The following is a 23129-nucleotide window of genomic DNA, read 5'->3' as shown; positions in this document are numbered from 1 at the left end:
CACAGTTTTCCGACACCTCCATGTCCTCATCTATGGCATGAGGTTAACATCTGCATTGCTAGTGCTCCTATGGGTGTAAATGAGCTGAGGGAAGAAATGAGGCAGTGCTGGACGGAGACCGCCACTCTCTGCACAGCCCTGGAGGACAGGCAGCGTGTCTGAGAGGAGCTCACCAGTTGGGACTCAGATCCACCAATGCAAACTCAACAGGAGATCTCGCAGAGAGGACCCCACAAGCATCAACGGTCACCTCCAACAACATAAGTGAAGGAACACTGATGACCAACGCCAGTCACTAGCTAAAAGAGCAGACAGCACGTTCACCTCATGCCCTTGCCACTACTTCAATACACCTGTCATACCAACCTAGACCACAACAGTCACCGCCTTCATCCTCTTGTCCCATGGGAAGGGTCCCCAGCATGAGACCAGTGAAGAAAGAACAGAGTCCATGTATCTGTACGGTTCAAATTGGTCTTTTACTGCCAAACCCCAAACACAGCCATACAGACATTCTTCTTCCAAACTATATTCAAAGCTGGAATATGCAAACAGGACATCTGCCCCGGCTGTAGGGATGGGAATACTGGCAGGAACATCATCCCTTAAACCGGCATTATGACACTGAGAATGAAGGCACTGAGCTGTACCACGCAGCTGCGGAGCTTCGGTGTACATGGAACGGCTGCAGTGATGCCTGCTCAGTACCATGTTACCTAGCAGTCTAAAAGTAGGACCACAAGAAAAGCCAGGCACACACATTGCTCACTCCTCAATCTGCTCTGCCCCCAGTGCCTCTTAGACTAGCACCCTGGTGGAGCCAGAACACCACCTGCAAACGCACCTCCACAGGTGACTGACGTAAAATCTAAGGAAGCGCTTAAATCAAAGCCCCAACATGGACCGTCTGCAAATCTCAGTTCTGGGGTACCAGCCCTCTCCAACCTACACAACCCACAATGTTCGCTTCCTGCGTGCTCCTTGCAGCTGCATTCTGCCTGCATACGTATGAGTGCCGAACACCCTCTGGCCTCTGGTACCTTGGAATCTGCCTTCTTGCCATTAAGATGTAGCTGACAAATCACTCATTCCAAAAAACACTGTCAGAAGAGCGCAGCAGTCTAGGTTGGGTATGATTTCAAATGCCTATTCATATGTCACACAACATGTAAATTCTTAAGACATACACAAATCAGTATTGACATTACCATGCTATATTAAAAGTAAAGTATTTTTTATCTTTCATCAACTATCCTGTGAGCTAAAAAGATCATTAAATTCCTAGTACCTACTTGGATAAGCTTATAGGCTATTTATGGTTTTTTCCATATTTAATTAAACGGTTTAATAATAAGGACAAAGCTTTTTTTCCCCTCCAAGACAGGCTTTCTCTGTGCGGTTCTGGCTGTCCTGGATCTTGTTCGGTAGACTATGCTACCTCAAATTCAAGAGATCTGCCTGCCTCTGCCTCCTGAGTGCTGGGAGTAAAGGTGTGCACCAATACTGCCTGCCTACAAGGCTTTTACTACGTGCTGATACTTTCACATTTTCATAGACACACACACACACACACACACACACACACACACACGCACACACACACACACACACACACACACACACACAATGTGGTGATACTTTCCTATTTTCTAACATGCACACACACACACAACAACAACAACAACAAAATACCAAATGACCACAAGACAGAGCCATCAAGACAACTCAGGGGGTGAAAGCGCTTGCCACACACGCCTAGTACCCTGAGCTTGATCCCAAGAACTTACATTTCATTATCCTCTGACTCCACATGCACACTGTGGGGTGTGCTCACATACACAATGAAAATAAATACTTTTAAAAGATAAACAAAAGCCGAAGGCCATCTAGGCTCAGATGAACCATCTATGAAGCTCAGTATCGGAACTCAGCAAGCCAGGCTCAGCAGGCGGAGCGCCTGTCTAAGACACAGGGCCCAGGATACAGTGTACTTCCAGACTATGGGAGGTAGAAACATCAAAATCAGGATTTTAAGGCCAGCCTGAGATATTGAGACCATCTTAGGAGAAGGAGGAGGAGGAGGAAGAGGAGGAGGAGGAGAAGGGAAAGAAAAAAAAAAGGACAGTATGAAATGTGACTAAAATAATGACAACCTTGAGGGAAAGAGGAAAATTTAAAAAGCAATACAATAAATGCCATTTATAAATTCTTATCCCCAAGTGAAAGTCCTTTATTCCATCTCCCTAATCAGCAATATGACCAAATACAAACACATCTAACTATACCCCCACCCCCACCCCCACCCAGACTCAGACACAGAGCCTCCACTCTTGCTAGCAAGCCCTGGAAAGCAAACATAAATCCAGTGACATCCCTGGAAATTTGAAAGGCCACTGTTGCTCCTGCAGCCTCCTGTTTCACACATTATTATGAGAGCAGAATCACACTGGCCACCACTGGGGTCCACAGACCACCAACCAAGCTCACTAGTTCTATGGTTATGCCAATGCCGTCAAGGCGTGAGCCGCCACGCGTGGAGCCACACGGACTCCACATTCAGAGTTGCCATTTCGTGTGGGGGAATGTTCTCGGGATTCCACACTTCCGGAAGGATTCCTATTTAGCTGAAGGCATAATGGTCCATAAACACAGAGTGAGGGCTGTTGTCTAAGATGGGGCTGGTGCACCAGAGTTGAGCAACTCTTGTTTGGGAAACTGCAGGCCTTCTAAAGCAAGGCTTTATCCAGAAAGCCTGGGCTCGTATGATTTACGATAAAACAGGATGCAGCTCAATAGTCATTAGTGTCAACCTAGGGACCTGGGTTCTCAGAAGAAACTTTAAGAAGGAGCCACATTGTGACACCAAATGTGATGAGGAGTAAGTCAATTAATAAAGGTGGGCAGTGGTTAGCAACCTAGTGGGCCCTTAGGATGAAGTAAGTTAAGGAGAATTCTCGCTATAGTGGGGAAATCAACCTTGAGACTAGGTCAGGGTGATTAATCAGCAACATTATTAGGGACTCAAGTGTCTCCAAAATATTACACTATCACCATTTTGGCATGCTCTTAAAATTGCTATGCTGGAGGGAGGGCGAGAGAGCGTGCGTGCAGGCGTGCCCGAATGCGGTGCCACGGATCAACTTCAGGTCTCTCCCTGACCTGGAGCTCAGCAGCTGGCTAGACTGACTGCCCAGTAAGCTCTAGGGACACACATGTTTTTGCCTCCCCGGAGCTGCAACTGTAAGTCCATGCCACCACACCCAGCTTTTTACACAGGTCCTGGCTATCCAAACTCTGGCTTCCATACCTGCATAGCAAGCAGGATCTCACTGTAGCCCAGGCTGGCCTTGAACTTGCCTTCCAGTCCCAACCCCCAGGACAGTTTGGATTAGGTGTGAAATAACACATCCAACAACAACAACCAAAGACTTTACAACAAACTGAAGCTAACCGCTAAGAGAACCGCCACATAGGATGCGGGACAGAAGCAGAGCAGCAACTATAAAAGGACTCAGGCTGCCAGAACAGAACAGTCTGCTGATAGAGTCTATACCTCAACAGGGATGAAAAAGCTCATCCCTCTAAGCCCTTACTACTTGGTAAGTTTTTATTTATTTATTTTTTTTTATTTTTTTAAAATAACTTATTTATTTTTATTGTATGTGCACTGGTGTTTTGCCTGCATGTATGTCTGTGTGAGGGTGTCAGATCTTGGAGTTACAGACAGTTGTGGGCTGCCATGTGGGTGCTGGGAACTGAACCCGGGTCCTTTGGAAGAGCAGTTAGTGTTCTTAACCGCTGAGCCATCTCTCCAGCCCCTACTTGGTAAGTTTTTAAATAGTGGGAATAAAAAGCAACATTAAAAAAAACAAAACAAAAACAGAAACTAGTAACAGAAGAAATTTACCTTAGTATAATAAAGGCTTTATGAAAAATCTATAGCCAATGCTCTACTAAATGGTGAAACTTGAAAGAGTCTCTTTCATTTGATGGTGGGTGGTGGTGGTAGTGGGGTGTGTGTGTGTGTGTGTGTGTGTGTGTGTGTGTGTGTGTGTGTGTGTGTGTGTGTGTGTTTGTGTGTGTTGGGGACAGGGATCTCACTATATAGTTCTGGCTAGCCTGGTACTTGGGTGATCTGCTAGCCTGTCCTAAGTGCTAGGGTTAAAGGCATGTGCGGCAATGCCTGGCTCCTCTCTCTCCACTCCTGTTTAATATGGTTGTTGAAGTCTCAGCTAGAGCAATAAGGTAAAACAAAGAAGAATGATATAGATTGCAAGGGAGGAAGACCTCAAATTATCTCTCCGTGCACATGATGCGATCTTCAAAGAGCAGGAAGACAACACTGTAAAACTCTTAACACTGATAAACTCTTTCAACAAAGTAATGGGATACAAAATTAGCCTATGAAACTCAGTAGCTTTTATACATATTGATAACAGGTATGCCAAGAAAAAACTATAGTAAAGGAATCAAGACAGCATTAAGAAAATTTTTTGTTTTGTTTCATTTTTCGAGTCAGGGTTTCTTTGTGTAGCCCCCGCTGGCCCAGAACTCATTTTGTAAACTAGGCTGGCCTAGAACTCAGAGCTCCAACCACCTCTGCCTCCCCAGAGCTGGGATTAAAGGTGTGCACCACCATGCCAAATTTTAATTAAAAAAAAAGGGGGGGGGGCAACTAGGAATAAACCCAACGAATGTAGTAAAAAGACAATTTTTAGATGTTGAAGGTGATGAACAAGACACTAGAAGGAAACACTTCATATACTCATAGTTTGGCAGAATAGATGCTGTGAAAATGGCTATATTACTGAAAGCAATCCTCATAAAAATTCTAATGACATTCTTCATGGGGAAAAAGTAATTTCTAAGTCACCTCCTTCCTTTTCCTCCCTCCCTGCCCCCGTGTCTGTCTGTTTCTGTCTCTCTCTGTGTCTGTCTGTCTCTCTCTGTCTCTCTCTGTTTCTCTGTGTCTCTGTCTCTCTCTCTCTCTCCCCTCCTCCTCCCTTCCCCTTCCTCTCCCCCTCCCTCTCCTAGCAATGAAGAGCAGAGAAAGCACTGCTGGACATATCACAATAACTGATTTTAAAATGTACTACAGAGCCCTAGCAGCAGCAACAACAACAAAAGACATATATATATATATATATATATATATATATATATATATATATATATATATATATGGACCAATGAAATAAAAGAGAGGACCAAGAAATGAACGAACACAGCTACGGTACCTAATTTTTGGCAATGGTCTCAAAGATATACTCTGAGAAAAAGACAGCCTCTTCAGCAGCTGGTACTAGGAACAGGAGGTATCCAACCTGCAAACTCCCACCTCAAAATGGATCAAAGACATTACGGCTGTGGCTCTCAACCTTCCTAATGCTGTGACATGTTGTGGCAACTTCCAGCCATAAAATTATTCTCGCTGCTACTTTCTAACTGTAACTTTGCTACTGCTATGAATCATAATGTAAATATCTGATATCTGATACGTGACCACCGAGAAAGACTCTCTTGACACCCCCAAGGGGTCTCGACTCACAGGTTGAGAAGCACTGCTTTATTCTAAGTCCTGAAATTCTGAAACTAATTGTAAAAACACAATGCAGGTTAAGCAATGGTACTTTCCTTGACGAGGTCTCCAACAGCTGAGGACATAATTCCAAAATGTGACAAATGGGACTACAAGTAATTTAAAAATCTCTATACAGCAAAAGAAACAACCAGCAGAGAGACAGGCAATAGAACGGGAGAAAATCTTCACAGAGGTTAACATCTGTATTCTACAGCCCCAAACAACCATCCAATTAGATGGGCAAGACTCACAGAACAAACAATTCCCAAAAGAAGAAATGCATTGACTACTAAATACATGAAGGAACGCCCACTGTCAAGAAAACCAACAATAACAAGTGCTGGAGAGAACGTGGGCAACAAGGAGCCTTAATTACTGTGGGTGCGAGTGTAAAATGGGGCAGCCACTGTAGAAATCACTACACAGCTTCCTTGAAAGACTAAAAGTAGAAATTTCAAATGATTCTATATATGGCTCAAGGAATCTAAGTCAGCACACCACAGAGAAATGCACACATCCATGTTTACTGTAGTACTATTGACAATAGTCAAGACATGGAAGCAGCCTAGATGCCCATCACTACATATAAAGAAATGAGATATATGTACACAAGGGAATACTATCCAGCCATAAGGATGAAATTATGCCATTTGCAGAAAAATCAATGGGACTAAATAACACCATGTTAAGCAAAATAAGGTAGAGGCAGAAAGACAAACGCTTCGTGTTTTCTATCCTATGTGCAACCTATACCCATGTACTATGCACATGTAAAACACACACACACACACACACACACACACACACACACACACACACACACCATTTGAGAAATCGGAAGGGGCGCTTTTTGGGAAAAAGAATGGGTGGGGAGGAATTGGGGCAAATACAATGATATATAGCTATGAAAATATCCTAATTGAACCCATTTTGTATGCAACATAAAAATTAATTTTAAAAAAGTGCAAAAGTAAGCCAGGCATGGTGGCACATGCCTTTAATCCCAGTACTTGGGAGGAAAAAGCAATCAGATCTCTGTGAGTTCAAGGCCAGCCTGGTCTACAAAATGAATTCTAGAACAACTAGGGCTGTTATACAGAGAAACCTGTCTTGGGAAAAAAAAAAAAAGGAGGGGGCACAAATATTTCAAAAGATTAATTAAAAGAGCATGAAATGTAGTGTATCAAAAAGTAAAATCAGCCCTAAAAAAAATAAATAAAAAATTTAAAGTCCTACTACTACAATGTATCTAACTAGTAACATAATTAACTGGAGGCAACAAAATAAACTAGCAAAAAAAAAAAAAAAAAAAAAAAAGGGAGGCAGTGCAAATTGAGTGGCAAATAACACATCAGCACAGCTAATCTGTCCTCTAGCAGATGCCCTAATGTCTGCCCTGGGATCAGGCAACCTGATGCCTTGTGTTCTCACTCACTGAAGCGTCCACATGCTTGACTCCATAACCGTGCCTTGGGACCCTAGCTCCCACACCCCACCCTCACCTTGACCTGGGCACCTTGGAACCCCAACAGTGTCTTCACGACAATTGTGATAGAAAGAGAAAGAAAGAACTTGGGTTTACCAGAAACAACACAGGATGTGAATGAAAACTACTAGCATTAACGTCTATGAAAGTGGTTATATAAAACACCCAGAAAACAGCCCTTGAACTTGTTACTTTAAAAGGTGTAGCTACTGTAGAAAAGGTATTTCCTGGGTACTGCAGGTACTAGATCTTTACATTTAATTAATTAATTTCATGTGTGTTGGTGTTCTGCCTGCATGACTGTCTGTGTGAGGGTGTCAGATCCCCTGGAGCTAGAGTCACAGGTAGTTGCGAGCTGCCATGTGGGTGCTGGGAATTGAACCCTGGTCCTCTAGAAAAGCAGCTAGTACTCTTTAACTACTGAGCCATCTCTCCAGCCCCAAGTACTAGATTGTTTTTTCCAAGGCAGGGAGGGTTTCTCTGTGCAACCTTGGCTGGCCTGGACCCACTTTGTAGACCAGGCTGGCCTCAAACTCACAGAGATCCACCTGCCTCTCCCTCCCAAGTGCTGGGATTACGGGTGTGTGCCACTGCATCTGGCTCAAGTGCTAGATTTTCAAGAAAGGAATAGCAAAGAAAATTAGAGGAGATCTCCATGCCTAATTCATGTTTTGAATACGTGGGTCATCTTTGCATTCTACACTTAAACTTCCAGGCATGGCAGCCTAGTATTTGATGCAAACGTGCCTTGCTTGAGAACCCACGTGTGAGTGTCAGAGTGACAGACCCAGGGCTTCCTGGTCTCGTATAGCATCTGTCAGGTCCCAGCAAACTTTCCTATAAACATCTGCTCTGCTTGGTGTCGGCCCTGGGTCATTTTAAGCCACTAACACCTTGTCTTTAGGGTTGCTAAGGTGTTGGTCATTTTCTGAAGGACATCATTCATGCATTCATTCATTTATGTGGCAGAACAACAGAAAATTCCCCTGAAAGAATTAAATCCTTAACAATAACATATTCTATAGCAAAGATTTTTGTTATGTAGTCAGTGTCAAGTGAACTTCTACAACTTTTTTTCTTATTCAATTAAGATAGGGAACATGGAAAGGAAGGGCAGTCAGCTAAGATGTTGGTTTTCACCAAAACCCAACACAGACATGAACCACACTGGCTATGTGGCACCATCTGACCCTGCATCACAGCATAAGGATGAACCCTCCACGCGATGGTGCTGATGCAAGCCAAAGCCTTAATTCAGAAGCCTCTCAGATGTACAGGTTAGTGCCAAGCTGCTAGATGCACATTTGACCACTTGTGCCATGTCCCGAGATGCCGCTTTTATTTAGGGGCAGGACTCCACAGAGGGTCACCTTGGCACTCAGAATCTCACTCTCTGGCATCACAATTGTCTTCTCTGACCTACCAGAGTGGCTTGTACAACAGATACAGGCCAGCCACCCATGGGTTCCAATCAGCTGCAACCCGCAGGATGAGAATTAGACAGTAAAAGTGCAGTGAAAGCAGATCACTGTGAGCCACACTGTTCCTCTATGTTTCAGGACCAGAAATAAAATAATACCATGCTCTAGTGGATGTTTATGAGCGTTGTGATTATAACTTTTAAAGAGTTTAAACTTTTTTTCTTAACTCACAGGCTTTCCTTATCTACCATTTCAGAGCTAAAGCCACATTAGGACACAGCTGAAGAAAAGCCAGCACGGAAGCTACCTGGTTCTCCTTGTCATCCAGTGAGCCTAGGAGTGCTTCAGCTAGGCCCAGGCTAACCTGCCAAACATCATTATAACAGGAGATAAACACTGCTTTGTATAGATTTTCATACTCCTCCAAAGCAATCTCACATAATAAAGGCTTTAATTAAAAAAAAAAATCACCCTGCAATCCTTTTTGTCCCTTTCTCTCATGGATAACATCAAAGTCACATACATCTACCGTGACAAAATAGACACACACACACACACACACACACACACACACACACACACACACACACCCCTTAACATTCTGCGTAAGGAACACTTTAAAACAATGTCTCTGGGGAGGCCTTCCTCTTCCAAGCAGTGCTGCTCTTGGCCACACTGTCCCTTTCTGCAGAAACCAAAGCAGTAGCAGCTCATGGCTTTCTAGAGCACAGCGCAAGCACTGAGGTGGTTACCCACACAGGGAGAAGGGAATAGCTGCTGGGTGCCTTGCGGAAGTGAAGGCTAGCCTTGGACAGCAGGTGGGTCCATGCTGCCTGCCTCTCACTTGACCTGACCAATGGGAGACTTGGCAGGACAGGTTCCGAGGACACACAGCCATGGTCTGAAAGTACTTCTCTTTTCCTCCTCTATGGCACCAAAAGGGCTCAAAGCTTCACTTTGTATCTGCACACTTGAAATACATGTGTATGCACATGTGTGTGTATCCTCCTTGGCAGGCATGAGCCAAAACAAAATCTTCCTGGTTTTCCAATGTTTTGAACCAAACTAAATCACAGCACATGAGTGTTTTAAAGCAAAAGGAGGAATAAGAAGAATGGAAGAGAAAAGAAGCTAAGCACTTAATTCAATTCACATCCATTGTGACGATACCTGAAATGGGGGGGGCTGTTTTATTCTCACTATCGTGGCTATATTAAAGAGCTGCTTTTATTTGTGACCCCCACCAAAAAGCTTTACAAACATGGAGACGCTGGTTTTGCTGACTGAGTCAGTATTTCTTGGGTGACAACACCTTAGCTCTGTAAGATCATAATTGAGAAAAACGAGTTCCTCAGACGGGACGCTGCCAAGTAAATATTAACTACTATTGTTAACGATAATTACAGGAGTTTGCAAAAAGCACACTTCGCACGTCTTTGGTGTGTGTGTGTGTGTGTGTGTGTGTGCGCGTGTGTATGTGTGTGTGTGTTTAAAAAAAAAGAGTGGTAGGTTTATTTTGTGGTTTAAAATAAAATGCTATCTTCACTCAATTGAAAAATAACATTTTCATTTCTGCTAAATTTAACACGGGGGTGGGGAGTAGAGCAAGGAACCAATGTGTTCCTAGAAACTGCATTAGCAGCAGTCACACTGCTTCATTTAATTCAGGCTTCAGCAGTCAAGTCACAAGCTTTGGCCAAGTCTCTCTCTTTCTGTACATTCAAAGCATCTTTATGTAGCTAAATGGACCACTAAATCCTTCAAGAGTCATTCAAAGGGAGCACTTCCTCCAGCTTCTCTCTCACTTCACAGAGCCCATGCACGCACAACAGAAACCACTGAAGGGAAATGCAAATCCTCAAGAGAATCCTTGCACATGCAAAGTGCATCCTCTCCAGCCACACAGGTCCTGGCTTTATTTTCAATATTAACAGCCAATATTTGAAAGCTATAAGGACACCCGGGGAGAGCAATAAAATAGGCACAGGAAAATATATTACAAGTAAAAAATAGGAAAAAATAAATAAAAGGAAAGAAAGAACATGGTTCTTCTAGAGGAGTATGGCCCAGAAGTAGCCTTTTTTTTTTTTTTTAAATCAGTGTTAGGATGCAAAGTGTCTTTATGATAATATGCTGGGCAACTGTTTTTCCATTTCACCACCATTCTGTGGAACTGCTTCTAGGCAGATCATTCGAGCGTCTCCAGCACAGGAGAGACACGTGTGATTGTATTTTGGTTGCCAATGTGGGAGGTGGGGAGGGTAGACATACACAAACTTAAGCCTCCGACTTAACAGAACCAGGTGGGCTCCAGGGGGCAAGGAGGTTGCTCGGGTACCGGAGGGAGGGAGGGCCTGCTCTGCGCAGCCGCCACCTCCAGGCATCCTTCACGGGATGTGGTGTGAAGTGACGCAGACCACCAGCAGGTCACTTCTTCCTCACTCGCTCAAAGGGCAGCGTGTCTGCTGGTAGAACAGCAACAACAAGGCGGCTCCTAACATCAGAAAGAAGGGACGAGCTACTAGTCTACATTTCTCGTTTCACTTGTTTATTTCCTCCGTTTCAGCCCTCTGTAGGAAAATTATTTTCTGTATAAACAAATTCATCAAGTTAACTTATTCAAGGATGGAAATAACCGGTATCACATAACATTTTGCAAAACAAAATTGCCACTGTTGTATTCCACCGCCTAGATGCAAACTGCTCTGGCAATTCAGCCCCAGCACTGACACAACCCAAACCCCCTATTACCTTCATCACTGCATATTCAATTTACATAATTATTCTGCTATGCTATTCAGAATTTACATGTAGTTGTATGCATTCTCGTTACCCTTGATTCAAGGATGCTATTTCCTTGTAGATGTTAACTGAACAAGGAGACCACAATTGACACACTCAATTCATCTGACCAATAGCAACAATGTGGTTTGACAAAATAATGGTTTGGTTTTGTTAATTTATTTAACATCCCAGTGCAATTATCCTGTGTTTGGACAGCCAATCTTGGAAGACCATCAACAGCAGGAAAACTTCTGGGGACAGTCCTTGACACACTCCACTGTAAATCAGCCAGTGGCCGAATGCTACCAACTCTCGACATACTCCCCAACACCACCTCCAAACATGGCCTGCTACGTCTTTGACACACATGCCGTCAGCTTCCTGTCACCTGAACATCACCACATACACCACTGTGTCCAGTCAAAGACTCTCAAACCATTAAGGTTAAAAACAACTTTCGCTTATACAGCTCACAGGGAGACAACTAGTGAGGACCAACAGGGAGGAGAGAACTACACTTCCTTCTTGAGTGAAAAGACCCTCCCGCTCCTACAAAAAGAGTAGGTGCAGGCTCCACTCAAAGAGCCGTGCTCAACAACACTAACTGAGCAGAGACCCAAACGCATGCTCGGGGTGACAGCTGCTAGCCTGACCTGAAGTCTGCAGATGCACACCCAGTGCTGCCCTGGCCGGAGACCCAAGGCTGTCAGGGACTACAACGCGGGTCACTGTACATTCAGCATTTCAGGGTCTGCGTCCGAGCGCTCCATGGCAGGTAGGGGTGTGCGCAAGTGAGCTGTAAGCACAGGGCCTGCCTTATCAGACATAGGCTCAAGAAGAGAGCTGGACATTTATGCCAGGATCCCAGAGCTAGTTTATCCATTAAGTTAAAATAACAACAACAATAATGATAATAATAATAATAATAACAACAACAACAATAGCAACAGCAACAACAATAGTCAAAGTAATTATAGTGAAAATTGAACGCAAATTATTCTGGTACTAAAAGTGTTGGTAATGTATTGCTAAAGTCCAGAACACCTCTTTAGTACCCACACCTACACTTTAAGAAGAAAGGGCGCGTTCTGTTTCAGATTAAGACTTGGCATCTCTTTGAGAGACGTAAGTATGCACTTCCTCATACCAAAGCAGAATATTTACATTCAGGTCATTGTTTTCTCAAAATAAACTTACACTGGCAGACTGTAATTTTTAGTTGCATTTTACTTACTCATCATTATAGTGATGTCCCAACACCTACCTATAAATAAGCATTTCATAAAATATCTCTCTAATAAATATAAAGGTTGTATAATGGCTTAGAAAAATATTCATAGGGAGAAAAAAGGATTGCTTTCAATAAAGAGACTATAGACTGAGGACTGAACACTCAATTGTAAATACGAAGTTATTGGTAACTTTTTAGTTGCTGCATGGACTCAGTCATTTGACACCATAAAAGGCATTTATAGCACAAAGACATTGAAATGATGATGACTCACACCATCAACAACACACAGCATAACCACGGAGCTGAGTCACCTGGCTGGCAGGTCACAGAAGAAGGACACTGCCCTTTTGCTCTTCTGGCACAGGTACCATCTCCTCCTCGTGCTGGCGTGCCCGCACATGTACGCCTAGTGTAGCCCTCCAGCACGAGGGCTACAGCTACACTCGAGCCACAGACACTGCAAGGCCAAGGCACAACTGAGTGTGTGTGCACACAAATGTTTACACGTGCACATAGGACAGAAGGTGGAGTGTGTTTTCTATCAGCGTGTGCAAACAGGCTCGGATTAAGCAGGTCTAGCCGTGTTTCCATCTGGAAACGATATTTTCTAACATGAGCCATATTCTGAAAAATAGATTCAGATGTTTGGAACTGGTTCAGAACAGTTGTTAGAAATGTTCAGAACAAATGAAAAAAATTAGTCCTCAATGTCTTCTCTCAGGTTTTCTTACTGAATAAATATGCCTTCTAGGGGGTCAGAGCATTGGTGGGGAATACAGAGCACACGAGGGGCTTTCCTATTACCCAGAGTCCACACTGTTTGCTCTTGAAGCCACAGCTAATGACGAGTGCCGTGAGTTTCTCCCACGCTGCCCACAAGGCCTTCAACCTGCCGTGGGAGACTTACCCTGCCATTGATACAATTAATTCTCATTCAAATTCTGGAGATGGCGCTGAAATGCTTACAGCCACACAGCAGCCTTGCTTTTTCCTATCAGTTATAAAGAAAGCCAAGTGAAGTTGTGATTTTTAAAATAAGAAGCCAATTGCTAAATACTTTTTTTTTTAATCCAGTAAAGACTCTAAATCAACAGTTCATAACAGTGGAGTCCTCAAGATTGGAATATACAAAAACCTTAGCTTTGCACCGTATGAGCGAAGATGCTCACGAATGATATGAAAATAACCAGCCATCCCACGCCCCCTTGCAGACAGCCGCAGCCTGAGGCTGGTCTGCCTTATGGCCTTTGACCCCACCCACAGCCTACCTTGACTTTTTGCTGGATTTGGGTTTTGGCGTGACAGTTTTTGCTTTCTTTTCCTTTGGCTCTTTGGGGATCTTCGGGGCTTTCGGGGTCTTGGGCTCTTTCTTCTCCTTCGGTTCCTTCGATTCTTTCGGATCTTTTTTGATCTTCGGCCTTTTCTTTTTCTTTTTGTCTTCTTGGGACCCATCCAGTGAGTTCCTACTTAGTTCTTGGTTGTCAACCCCACCGGGGAAGTTATCTTTACCAAAACCTTTACTGGGATCCCCTGCAGCAATGTGGTTGTTTTTCTTTTTCTTCTTCTTCTGCTGTGGCTGCTGCTCTGTGGACGGCAGGTAATCGTCGCTCTTGCCTAGCTGTGCGTTCTGTCCGCTGACCTGAGTCATATCCGGCACTGGCTTCTCTAGAAAGGGCTCCGATGGAGAGTGCTGAGAAACACAAACGGGACTGAAATTAGTTTCTCATTCTTCAGGTAAAGAAAGGAACTGTAAGTCAACGGCTGGTACTTCTGGGGTTCTACTCTGTACAGGGAGGCGCACATCTACAAACTCAGGGCCACCGATTTGCCTTTTTCTCTCAGCCCAGAAACATTTATGTTTAAGTGGAGTGTTTTTAAATAAGGAAAATGTTACATTTTAAATATCAGTTTATTACTACCAAAAACAAAAAACAAAAACAAAACAAAACAAAACAAAAACAGTAGTGCAGGAAGGGGAAAACTATTACAGAGCTAGGCACTTTGTACCTCTTCAACTGCAAAGAACACAGGATGAAGAGTAAAAGATAGGCCCAGCCTGTAGAGTCCTCTCCCCACGTACAGGGTAGGGGTGCCCAAAGACACAGAACACAGTTGCTTTTTAAAAGAGCAGGTATCTCCAACGTTGAAAATTTCTAGTACTAGAAAGTGTGTACGAGGGGAGGGTAGAGTTAAGTACAACATAAATTTTATACAGTATACTGGTCATTTCTGGATTAGATGACATTAAAATGTCTGGTGAAAGAATGATTTTTGCATTGGCTGAATTCCTTGCAGTAATATGGGATGTGAACAATATTTTCTCTAACTTCTTGAAGCCATACTTTTTAAGTGACAAAAAGAGACATCAAATAGTGGGTGTGAGATGCTGTTGAGGGAAACTCTGACACAGACGAGGGCGGTGCACACGAGCGAACACTGACGGAGTGGCATGGGATGCTGAGAACTCAACTGAGATAAAAAAAAAAAAAACGACACCTGCACATGGCGTCCTCACAGCCCACGACCCAGAACAGGGCAGAGCACGCACACACACCATTCACAGAACAAACTGTGCCATCTGAGGAACCTTCACATTTCACCAAAAACCCGAAAACATCCCATCTGCAACTCTCAGTCATCTTCTGCCTTTTTCCTATTCCTGTGAGATGAGTGATCTTCCAGATGTGCCCTGCACGGGCTTCACAACCTAACATCACCAAAGCCCCACGTGAGACCTTTGGACTAAGATGAGGAACCTTCTGCTTTCCTAGTTGGAGACATGATGCACTAACATAAGGTAACCTGTCTGAGGAAACACAGATCATAACGGCACCAATGTCAAAGCTGATATACCGTACACTCCAAAAAGCAGAGCTGTGAAGAGCCCAGGCTTAGCCACCATGCAGGCTGAGCACAAACACAGGATAAGCTACATATTACTGTGGGCAAAGGAGGAAGGTTAGAATACCATGTTTGGAACAGGCAATAGACATCACATCTCAATACAACACATTTATTCAGCATATCTCATGCCCTATATTGAGTCTGTGTGTCCATTTACCTGAATCTACAAGAAAACTGTAGTAGTTTATCTCCATCCTTCAGAGAGAAATTTAAGGGTTCTAGAAGGTAACATAGCTCCCCACGGCCACAGAAGGGCTGGAGGTGAGAGATGAAGGCAGTGTGCCTTCATGCAGTGTCTTCTAACTCCATCCGGGTCCTAAAACCTTACAGGAATATTTCAAGTTTCATCCCATCTCCCAAGGGCTCTGCGACCATCCCCAAAACGAAATTTTATAAACTGAAATACAGCTTAAGAAGGAGGTAGCTAGCTGTTCCCTCCAAAACCTGCTCTGGCTACTCCAAAGACAATTGCATTCAATTCTTCAGCCACACCAGCAGGAAAGAAATGTCCCGGGTCCCCACACTGAAACACTAAAATTCTAGTCCAGGCCCCACCCCCTGGAGAAGCATGCCAATGAACTGAAGCTCAGCTTCTTCACCTGCTAAACTTCTTTGGGTACCGGGGGCAGGGGGCAGGGAGGGGAGGGGGAGGAGGGGAATAGGGGGAGGAGGGGGGCCGGGCGCTAGGCAGGCAGCTTAGAGTTAGAGGGTGTGCCTGCCACGCACAGGTTTGAGGCCCACCACTCCGTAAACAGAGGCAGCAGCAAATTGGTATTAAGACCTGTCTTAAAAATACATAGTGCTCCTTCTTGGTCACAGCAAAGAGGGAATGGATTTTGAAAAGTAAAGGCATGCCAGAAGACAGCAAGGTGAGAACACGGTGGGGGGAGGAGCGCACGGACACCCGTGTGCACACAGCTCCGTAAGGAGGACCGAGTGGTTATACTTACCCCATCTCTCAGGCAGGAAGTGTTAAGTTCTAGGAGGCCATGTAGCTACCAGAAGCCACATATGGGAAAGAGTTGAAATGTGAACCTAGGTCTCCTAAGCCTGGAATCCCTCTGACTCCATCCCTCTCCCTGGACGCCATATATAGGGACATCTTTCTGGGAAGGAAACCAGTGGAGCTGGCACTGAAGGGACCAAACACTGTTCCCTCACAAACCTCGGCCCCAGGCATTAGGGCCGTTAGTTGACTTGACTTGAACTCTTACTACATGCTAGTAGCCCCAGTTCAGTTAATTACTACAGTCCCTAATGCAACTGACAAGGAAAAAGACATAGCTTTTCTGCACAGGACAAATAAATAAATAAATAAATAAATAAATAAATAAATAAGTAAAATTAACCTTTTTTGGGAGAACTTGATATTCAAAAAAAAAAAAGTCAGGAAAGTTATTCTTTGAAAGCAAGGGAAAGTAAGAACAATGGCTGCAATTTAGAACAGTACATCGCTTACTATGGGGTATGTGTAGCCAATGTCAACCTGCACATGGCATCCACTACAGTAACATAATACCAGCGTCTTCTGAGAGCCTTTCCAGCACACATTTATGAATTAAAAACAGCATCTCATACAACACAAAAAAGCTGAAAAGTCATCTCTACACTGTAGCATACGAATCATTCTAGATGCTTCTTTTAGAAATAAATGAGGCCATAAATTAGTGACTCGGTTAAGAAAAAATTTAATCTTTCACGAGGAGGGAGAAAGTGAAGACTGAACACCAAAAAAAGTATTAACCTTGTTTGATATGCACAGGACTGTTTTGGTACTATCTGAAGGAGGGCGGAAAAGGTGCTCAGAGACACGAATGTTTACCAGACCTACTTCTCCTTGACTCTTTTAGAGGGAAGCTGTTTTTGTAAACATTTAACAAAGAACAGATGGTCTGCCTTAATCATGTGGGGGAAAAAAAAAGCCGGAGCTCCCACTAATACCCTGACAAAGTCTCTCAGGCCCGGCTACCCCCACCAGACGCATGGTACGGTCTTCTCTAATGCTATTTAATTTTACAGCGGACATTTTCCCATCAATCGCCACTGCCTGACAGGTAATCAATGCCATTAACATCTGATATTACCATACAGGCCATTCCTAAAGCCTCTCGTTTATTAAAGCGAATGTGAGGAACTGTAGGTACCAAGCGTATTTCACACGCCCCCCTATAGAACTTTCTACATGGCACAGTTCTACCACAATTCCATATGCCTTCTGACACACTATGATATCTGTAAGAAGTATGCTGTGGGCTTTTGGGACTTAAAACAGCTGGCTGACATTTAAATGATAAGTAAAAATGGCCGAAGATATCTATGTTTTGTATATTAAAAAGAAAAACAAAAACAAAAACGAAAACCCTTGTATTGTTTTTATCCTTAACTCTACTGCTGACAGCACATCAATTAGACAAGCAGGAGTACGCTCTCAGGCAGACCTGTAGAGGGGCCAGATGCACTTTATCAAAAGTGAGCCAATGGGGAAGCAAGCACAATTCCTCTGCTACTCCTAAGCAAACCTGACCCACAGTGCTCTGAAGCATCACAGGAGATGGGACAGCGGAGGGAGCAAGGTCTTAGCTGTCTCAACTGTGCTTTTCTTCTAAGTATTTTCTGGCTTAAAAAAAAAAAAGCTATCTTCTTTTCCATGTTTTGCCTTAATTCCACTCCTTCCATCTGAATCTGTAAGCAACACAGAGGCGCATCACCAATATACAATATGTACAATGTCTAAAGCTCACAGTATTTCACATACAGGATGCCTTATTTGCAAACAAGTATGCATTTACTATCTGAATTTACACATATCCAAACAAGTAGAGATTCAGAATAATGCTTGACATCAAGGGAGAGATGCTACTGAGATACTGGACCAGAGATAAACTATTTCTGCTGACTTCTAACCCCAGCAAATTAGCTACAGGGAGACATAGAGAAGAGCCATAAGAGCATTCAGAGACAAGACATCTGCTAAGGAAATAGCCCACCAATGGGGACTCAGGTAGCAAGAAAAACGGCTTTGCAACACAGACATTTAAATGGTTTACAGATTACAATTTTTTAATTAGTCATAATTAGTCACATAAGTCTATGATAGTTTTCTAAAAATGACCTTGGATATATATTTCTATTACTGACATTCTGAACATTTGTTTCTGTCTTTTTTCCCAGTCAACCTTGGGTCTTGGATCCTCTGCACTCTCTAAGAAAGTTAAGCCTGGTGTTAAAACAAAAAACAAAAACAAAAAAACAAAAAAAACAACAACAAAACAAAAACCTGAAGTTCTTCCTTTGGGCCAAATAGTATATAAAAATTCAGAGTGCTTAGCAGAGGTTCAGTGAGTGCTACTGAAACTTTTAGGATGAAACTAGCTTTGTATTGTTGTTGTTTTGAAGATGCTGCTGCTGATATATTTATTATCAGGAGTTTAACTAATTTATTCATTCAACACATATCTAAGAAAGTAATAGAACTGCTGGGATGTTGGCACGAGAGAACACTGAACACAGAACTCAAGCTGAGATATCTGCTTGTCTCTGAGTCTGTCTCTCCCCGTGTGTGTGTGTGTGTGTGTGTGTGTGTGTGTGTGTGTGTGTGTGTGTGTCTGTCTGTCTGTCTGTCTGTCTGTCTGTCTGTCTGTGTGTCTGTTCTTTAACTTTAATTTTGGGGACAGGGTCTTGCAAATTTCCCAAGCTGGCCTTGAACTTGTGCTCCATCTGCCTCAGCTTCCTGAGTACTTGGGATTACAGGTGAGCACTGCAATCAGATGTACAGTCTTGAGCCTACTGAGCTGGGAGTGGGGCCAGGCCTAGGGAGCAGTTGAAAAGGAGTTGTAGAGTGTGGTGTCTGTCCCCTTAGCTTGACCTAAAACACAGCAGAGCCAGATGCCAGCAGCACTGAAGCTTTCCTCAACACCCTCAGAGCTAGCAGGAGCAGGCAGAGCGCTGTCCCTTGCTCTTCGGCTCTCACTCAGCACCTAGTGGCACCTCTGGTTTTCTTCTCTTTCTTGCAGCTTCTCTGACCCCTGCCCAGGGCTGGGTATTGTCCTCCCCTGCAGCTGTCAGGGTCCCTGAGAGTCAGGTGTGGACCCAAAGCCCTATCCCCATGCTCAGCCAGCACTCCCGGAGTGATGAAAAGCGGGCATTAGGGACACATCCTAGCGTTGGGGGGTGGGGAGTGGGAGGTGGATAGCAAGTTTTGAAGCCATCCCAGGGCACTGCACTGAGTCAAGTTTCTCTTCCAATCCTTTGCTGTCAGTTAATTAGACATGCTTAGAGCTCTACCAAGTCATTGACATGCCTCCTGTCTTCAGCCTTGCATTGGCCCTCTGAGGCTGGTGCAGTGGATGCTATTACTGTTGCTTGGGGGGCGGGGGGGGACAGACTGAAGCCTTACAATCAACTCACCTAATTCATGAGGCTGGAAAATGATAAGGCTTTAATTTTAACACTGATGAGGGTGACTGTGCTTTGCTATTCTCCCCTGAGAAGAGCTGACACATGATGGTCACGACCAAGACGGCGATCCTCAGCTAGAAAGGTGGTTGCACAGCCCAGCTCTGCTGTGGCCACTGTCCAAACCCAAGACATTAAAGACCAGGACTCCAAAATCCTAGCTCTGGCTTGCAGGATGGGGTGGCACAAAGTTAACATGTTTGCTTCACAGGGTCAGGGGCGGGCTCTAGTTCGGCTCTGAAGCACAGATTTAGAGTATCACTGACTATCACTAACTTTTCATCCGAATGGAGAACCAACCGGGGTCAGGGAGGCGGGGGGGGGGGGGAGGTAGCATTGCTGCTTCCACTGCACTCTGCAGGTAACACACTCCTCCCAGCACTGCCCTCAGATCTCCCTGTCGGAGAGGGGAGTGCCATTCAACTCAGTAACGAGATGGAACATCCCAAGGACTAGATCAATCCTGTAAGGACCAGGAAAAGACAAGTTTGCTCCATGCCTCCCTGCCCTGCCTTTAAAACTTTCCCCAAGTCCTAAAGACTGGGCTTACGTGCATTTTAATCAATGCACTGCAATGGAAAGACTCTATAAACCTGCTCTTCCTTCCACCTTGTAAGTCGGTTGCTATTTCTTAGGAAAAAAACAGGAGATAAACATCACAGGCTTACATTTAAGGAGCAGAGAGTTGAGACAGCCTGCTCATCGACACACACAGCCCTAGGGTACAAAGAAACCTGATGTTAAGCTCAACATGTTTTGATGTGTCTCCATGGCTTCATAAATGCTTGGAAAAATTAGCTTAGCTGTTTATGTGAAACCTGAGTGATGTTCTCCCACGTGATGGCTGCTCAAAAATAGTGCCCAGGTAATCAGAATGCTCCCCATCCTGACCATCCCCTCCACACAAGGCCCTTTAAAGCAGGAGGAATACAGGGGCAACGGAACTGCCCCTGCACTGCAGGGAAGACACAATACAACCACTGACTCGACACAATTAAAGGCCTATGGGAAACTCAGCAGTTCACATTCTAACAACAATATAATAATAAACATTATTTAAAGGCCTGGGTTGGTAAGAGTGGATAATTCCTTGGGTTGCTTGGCTCCCAAGAGCAAGTAAGTCCTAATAACAATAGGCATGACCAGTGTTCTAAGAGGGACATCCTGGAAAAAAGTAGGGTCCACAGCTGATCAAGGTACCTCTGGCCACTCATAAGGAAACCAGACGATAAACGGTTTTACACTCAGCTCCTTACTGTGAATCTCCCAAGTGCTAGAACAGGGGCCTCAGATGCTGTGCTTCTGAGCACTGCTTTCTAGAAGCAACACTGTCAACAGCAGGCTCATGGTCCACTACAGCTAAACCCCAAAGCCTGCCCCTTCCTGCCTTGTCTTCTCCACCCTGCTGCCCTCCTTAGCAAAGCTATGTCCTTGGCATCTAAAAGTGTGAACTACACTTTCTCACTTCACTTCTGCACCAAGACCCTCGCTGCTCCCCAACCTGTGTCAAGCTGGAGTATGGCCACGAACAAGGATCCCCACCCCCAAACTACCCTGGCTGCCAGGGATCAAATACAGTGAAATACTCTTGTATGTATGTGTCTACTACAAAGCTTCCGGGTGGGTCAAAATATTTCACGCACAGACGGACTCTGAAGAATTCTATTCACAGACCACGAAGACAAAATTAATTCAGTTCCCTAAGCTTCTGGTGCACACCTGACAGTGTGCTTTGACATCACTGGTACATTCAACAGCAAGTTGGATCTTTAAAGAGGAAAGGTATAAAGTTTGACTCCGGAAAAACAATTTAACACTGCTTATATGTGTTATTTCAAAAGTAAAATGCTAAAAGCAACTTACTCTGTTATTCCTATGGCTTTTTGAAAATTCAAACTTCAAAGACTGACACCAGCTCTCTCTCTAACACTGAACAATCCCAGGGGTTTGCAGAACTGGGACAAGAACAATCTTTGAAAGGGGAAAAAAATTAAAGGAATTTAGTGATAAAGTTAATTTACACACTCTAGGCAAGCAAGTTCTCCACGATTCAGAGACTGGGAGTCTAGCATATTTAGTTCACAATAAATGCTTAATGATAGACTACTGGGGTCTATAAAAACTCACTTGCATCTTGTGGGAGGCAGAATTCTAAGGCTGCCCCATTATCTCTGAGTATGGCAGGACCAAAGGTGCAAAGGTGTCACAGGTCTGATCAAGGTGGGAAATCACTGGTTTGGGGTTATCTCAAAGAGGCAATTACCCTAGATAAGCCTTACTTAGGTCAGGGAGGCTTTTAAAGAGGAGGGAAGACTGAGGTTCTAAGCTGCGAAGAAATCAGTGGTCATGGTGGAGAAGAAACCACAGGCATGACTGGCAGGTAGCCTCTAGAAGCTAAGGGTGGCATCACACCAGCCAAGCTGATCCAGGTAGGCTGGAAGTGATTCCACCCAACACAGAGCTGGTGGTCTAGATTCCAGAGAGCCCTCCATCAGGTACATCCTGGGGAGCCCGGAGCAGTGCAGTGGTCTCAGCTGAACCATGCCAGACCCCGACCGAAGGAAAGCGAAGAGAAACAGGATGTGGCTGTAAGCCATGAAGTCCATGGTAACGTGTCACAGAGCAATGCACACGTTCGGTAAACACCTCCCATAGCATTCACAGTCTCATTTCACTTGTGAACTTTTTCCTTTTTAGTTTCCTTCCCCCTAGGATTGTTGTTCCCCTGTGAGGTGACCAACACACTGGCAAACAACATGGCAGAGCTTCCCCGTGTCTCTGTAAATGACAGGGTTCTGACCAGGTCACTAAGGACCATGATACAACCTCTGATTTACAAATGGAGAAATCAAATGCATCCAAAGGGGACAAAAATCTATCCCAATCCCAAGTCACAAAACAAAACAAAAGACAAACCCCACACCACCTAAAGGGAGGCAGAACTGAAACCAGGCAGTCTCTCTGCAAAGCCCATGTTCTCAGCCATGGTACCTAAAGCTTCATCGCTGTTGGTCATGGACCCCACTAACTCCTCCAAGAGGCAAAGAGGGCAGTGTGTAAGGACCTCCTGCACAGGGCTGCGGGGAGGCCAGTGGCTACCACTTACAGTGTCACCAGGAGATTTTTTTTTTAAAGAAAACCTTCATTTCCAAGTTAAAGCAGATACACAGAGACAAAGACACAGACACGCAGAACATACTTTTAAAAGAGAGTTTACTGCACATCAGAAACTGTTAAAGACTTACGGGGAACTATGTCCCTATG

At 44.2% G+C, this 23129-nt stretch overlaps 1 protein-coding gene across 2 annotated transcripts in view; it reads right to left on the bottom strand.

Moving 5' to 3' along the window:
* Positions 1 to 23129, bottom strand: part of CHD7 (chromodomain helicase DNA binding protein 7) — a 187884-nt gene that overhangs the window by 72694 nt on the left and 92061 nt on the right. For both annotated transcript variants that reach the window (XM_084760862.1, XM_084760863.1), the window contains exon 3: positions 13775 to 14196. In XM_084760862.1, the coding sequence (XP_084616988.1) occupies positions 13775 to 14196 (422 nt within the window). The remainder of the gene's footprint in view (positions 1 to 13774; positions 14197 to 23129) is intronic.

The sequence above is a fragment of the Acomys minous genome (genome assembly GCF_964271855.1).
Source record: "Acomys minous genome assembly, chromosome: 1".
NCBI lineage: Eukaryota > Metazoa > Chordata > Mammalia > Rodentia > Muridae > Acomys > Acomys minous.
The sequence above is the reverse complement of the archived record's forward strand: the minus strand, read 5'-3'. Positions and strand labels throughout refer to the sequence as shown.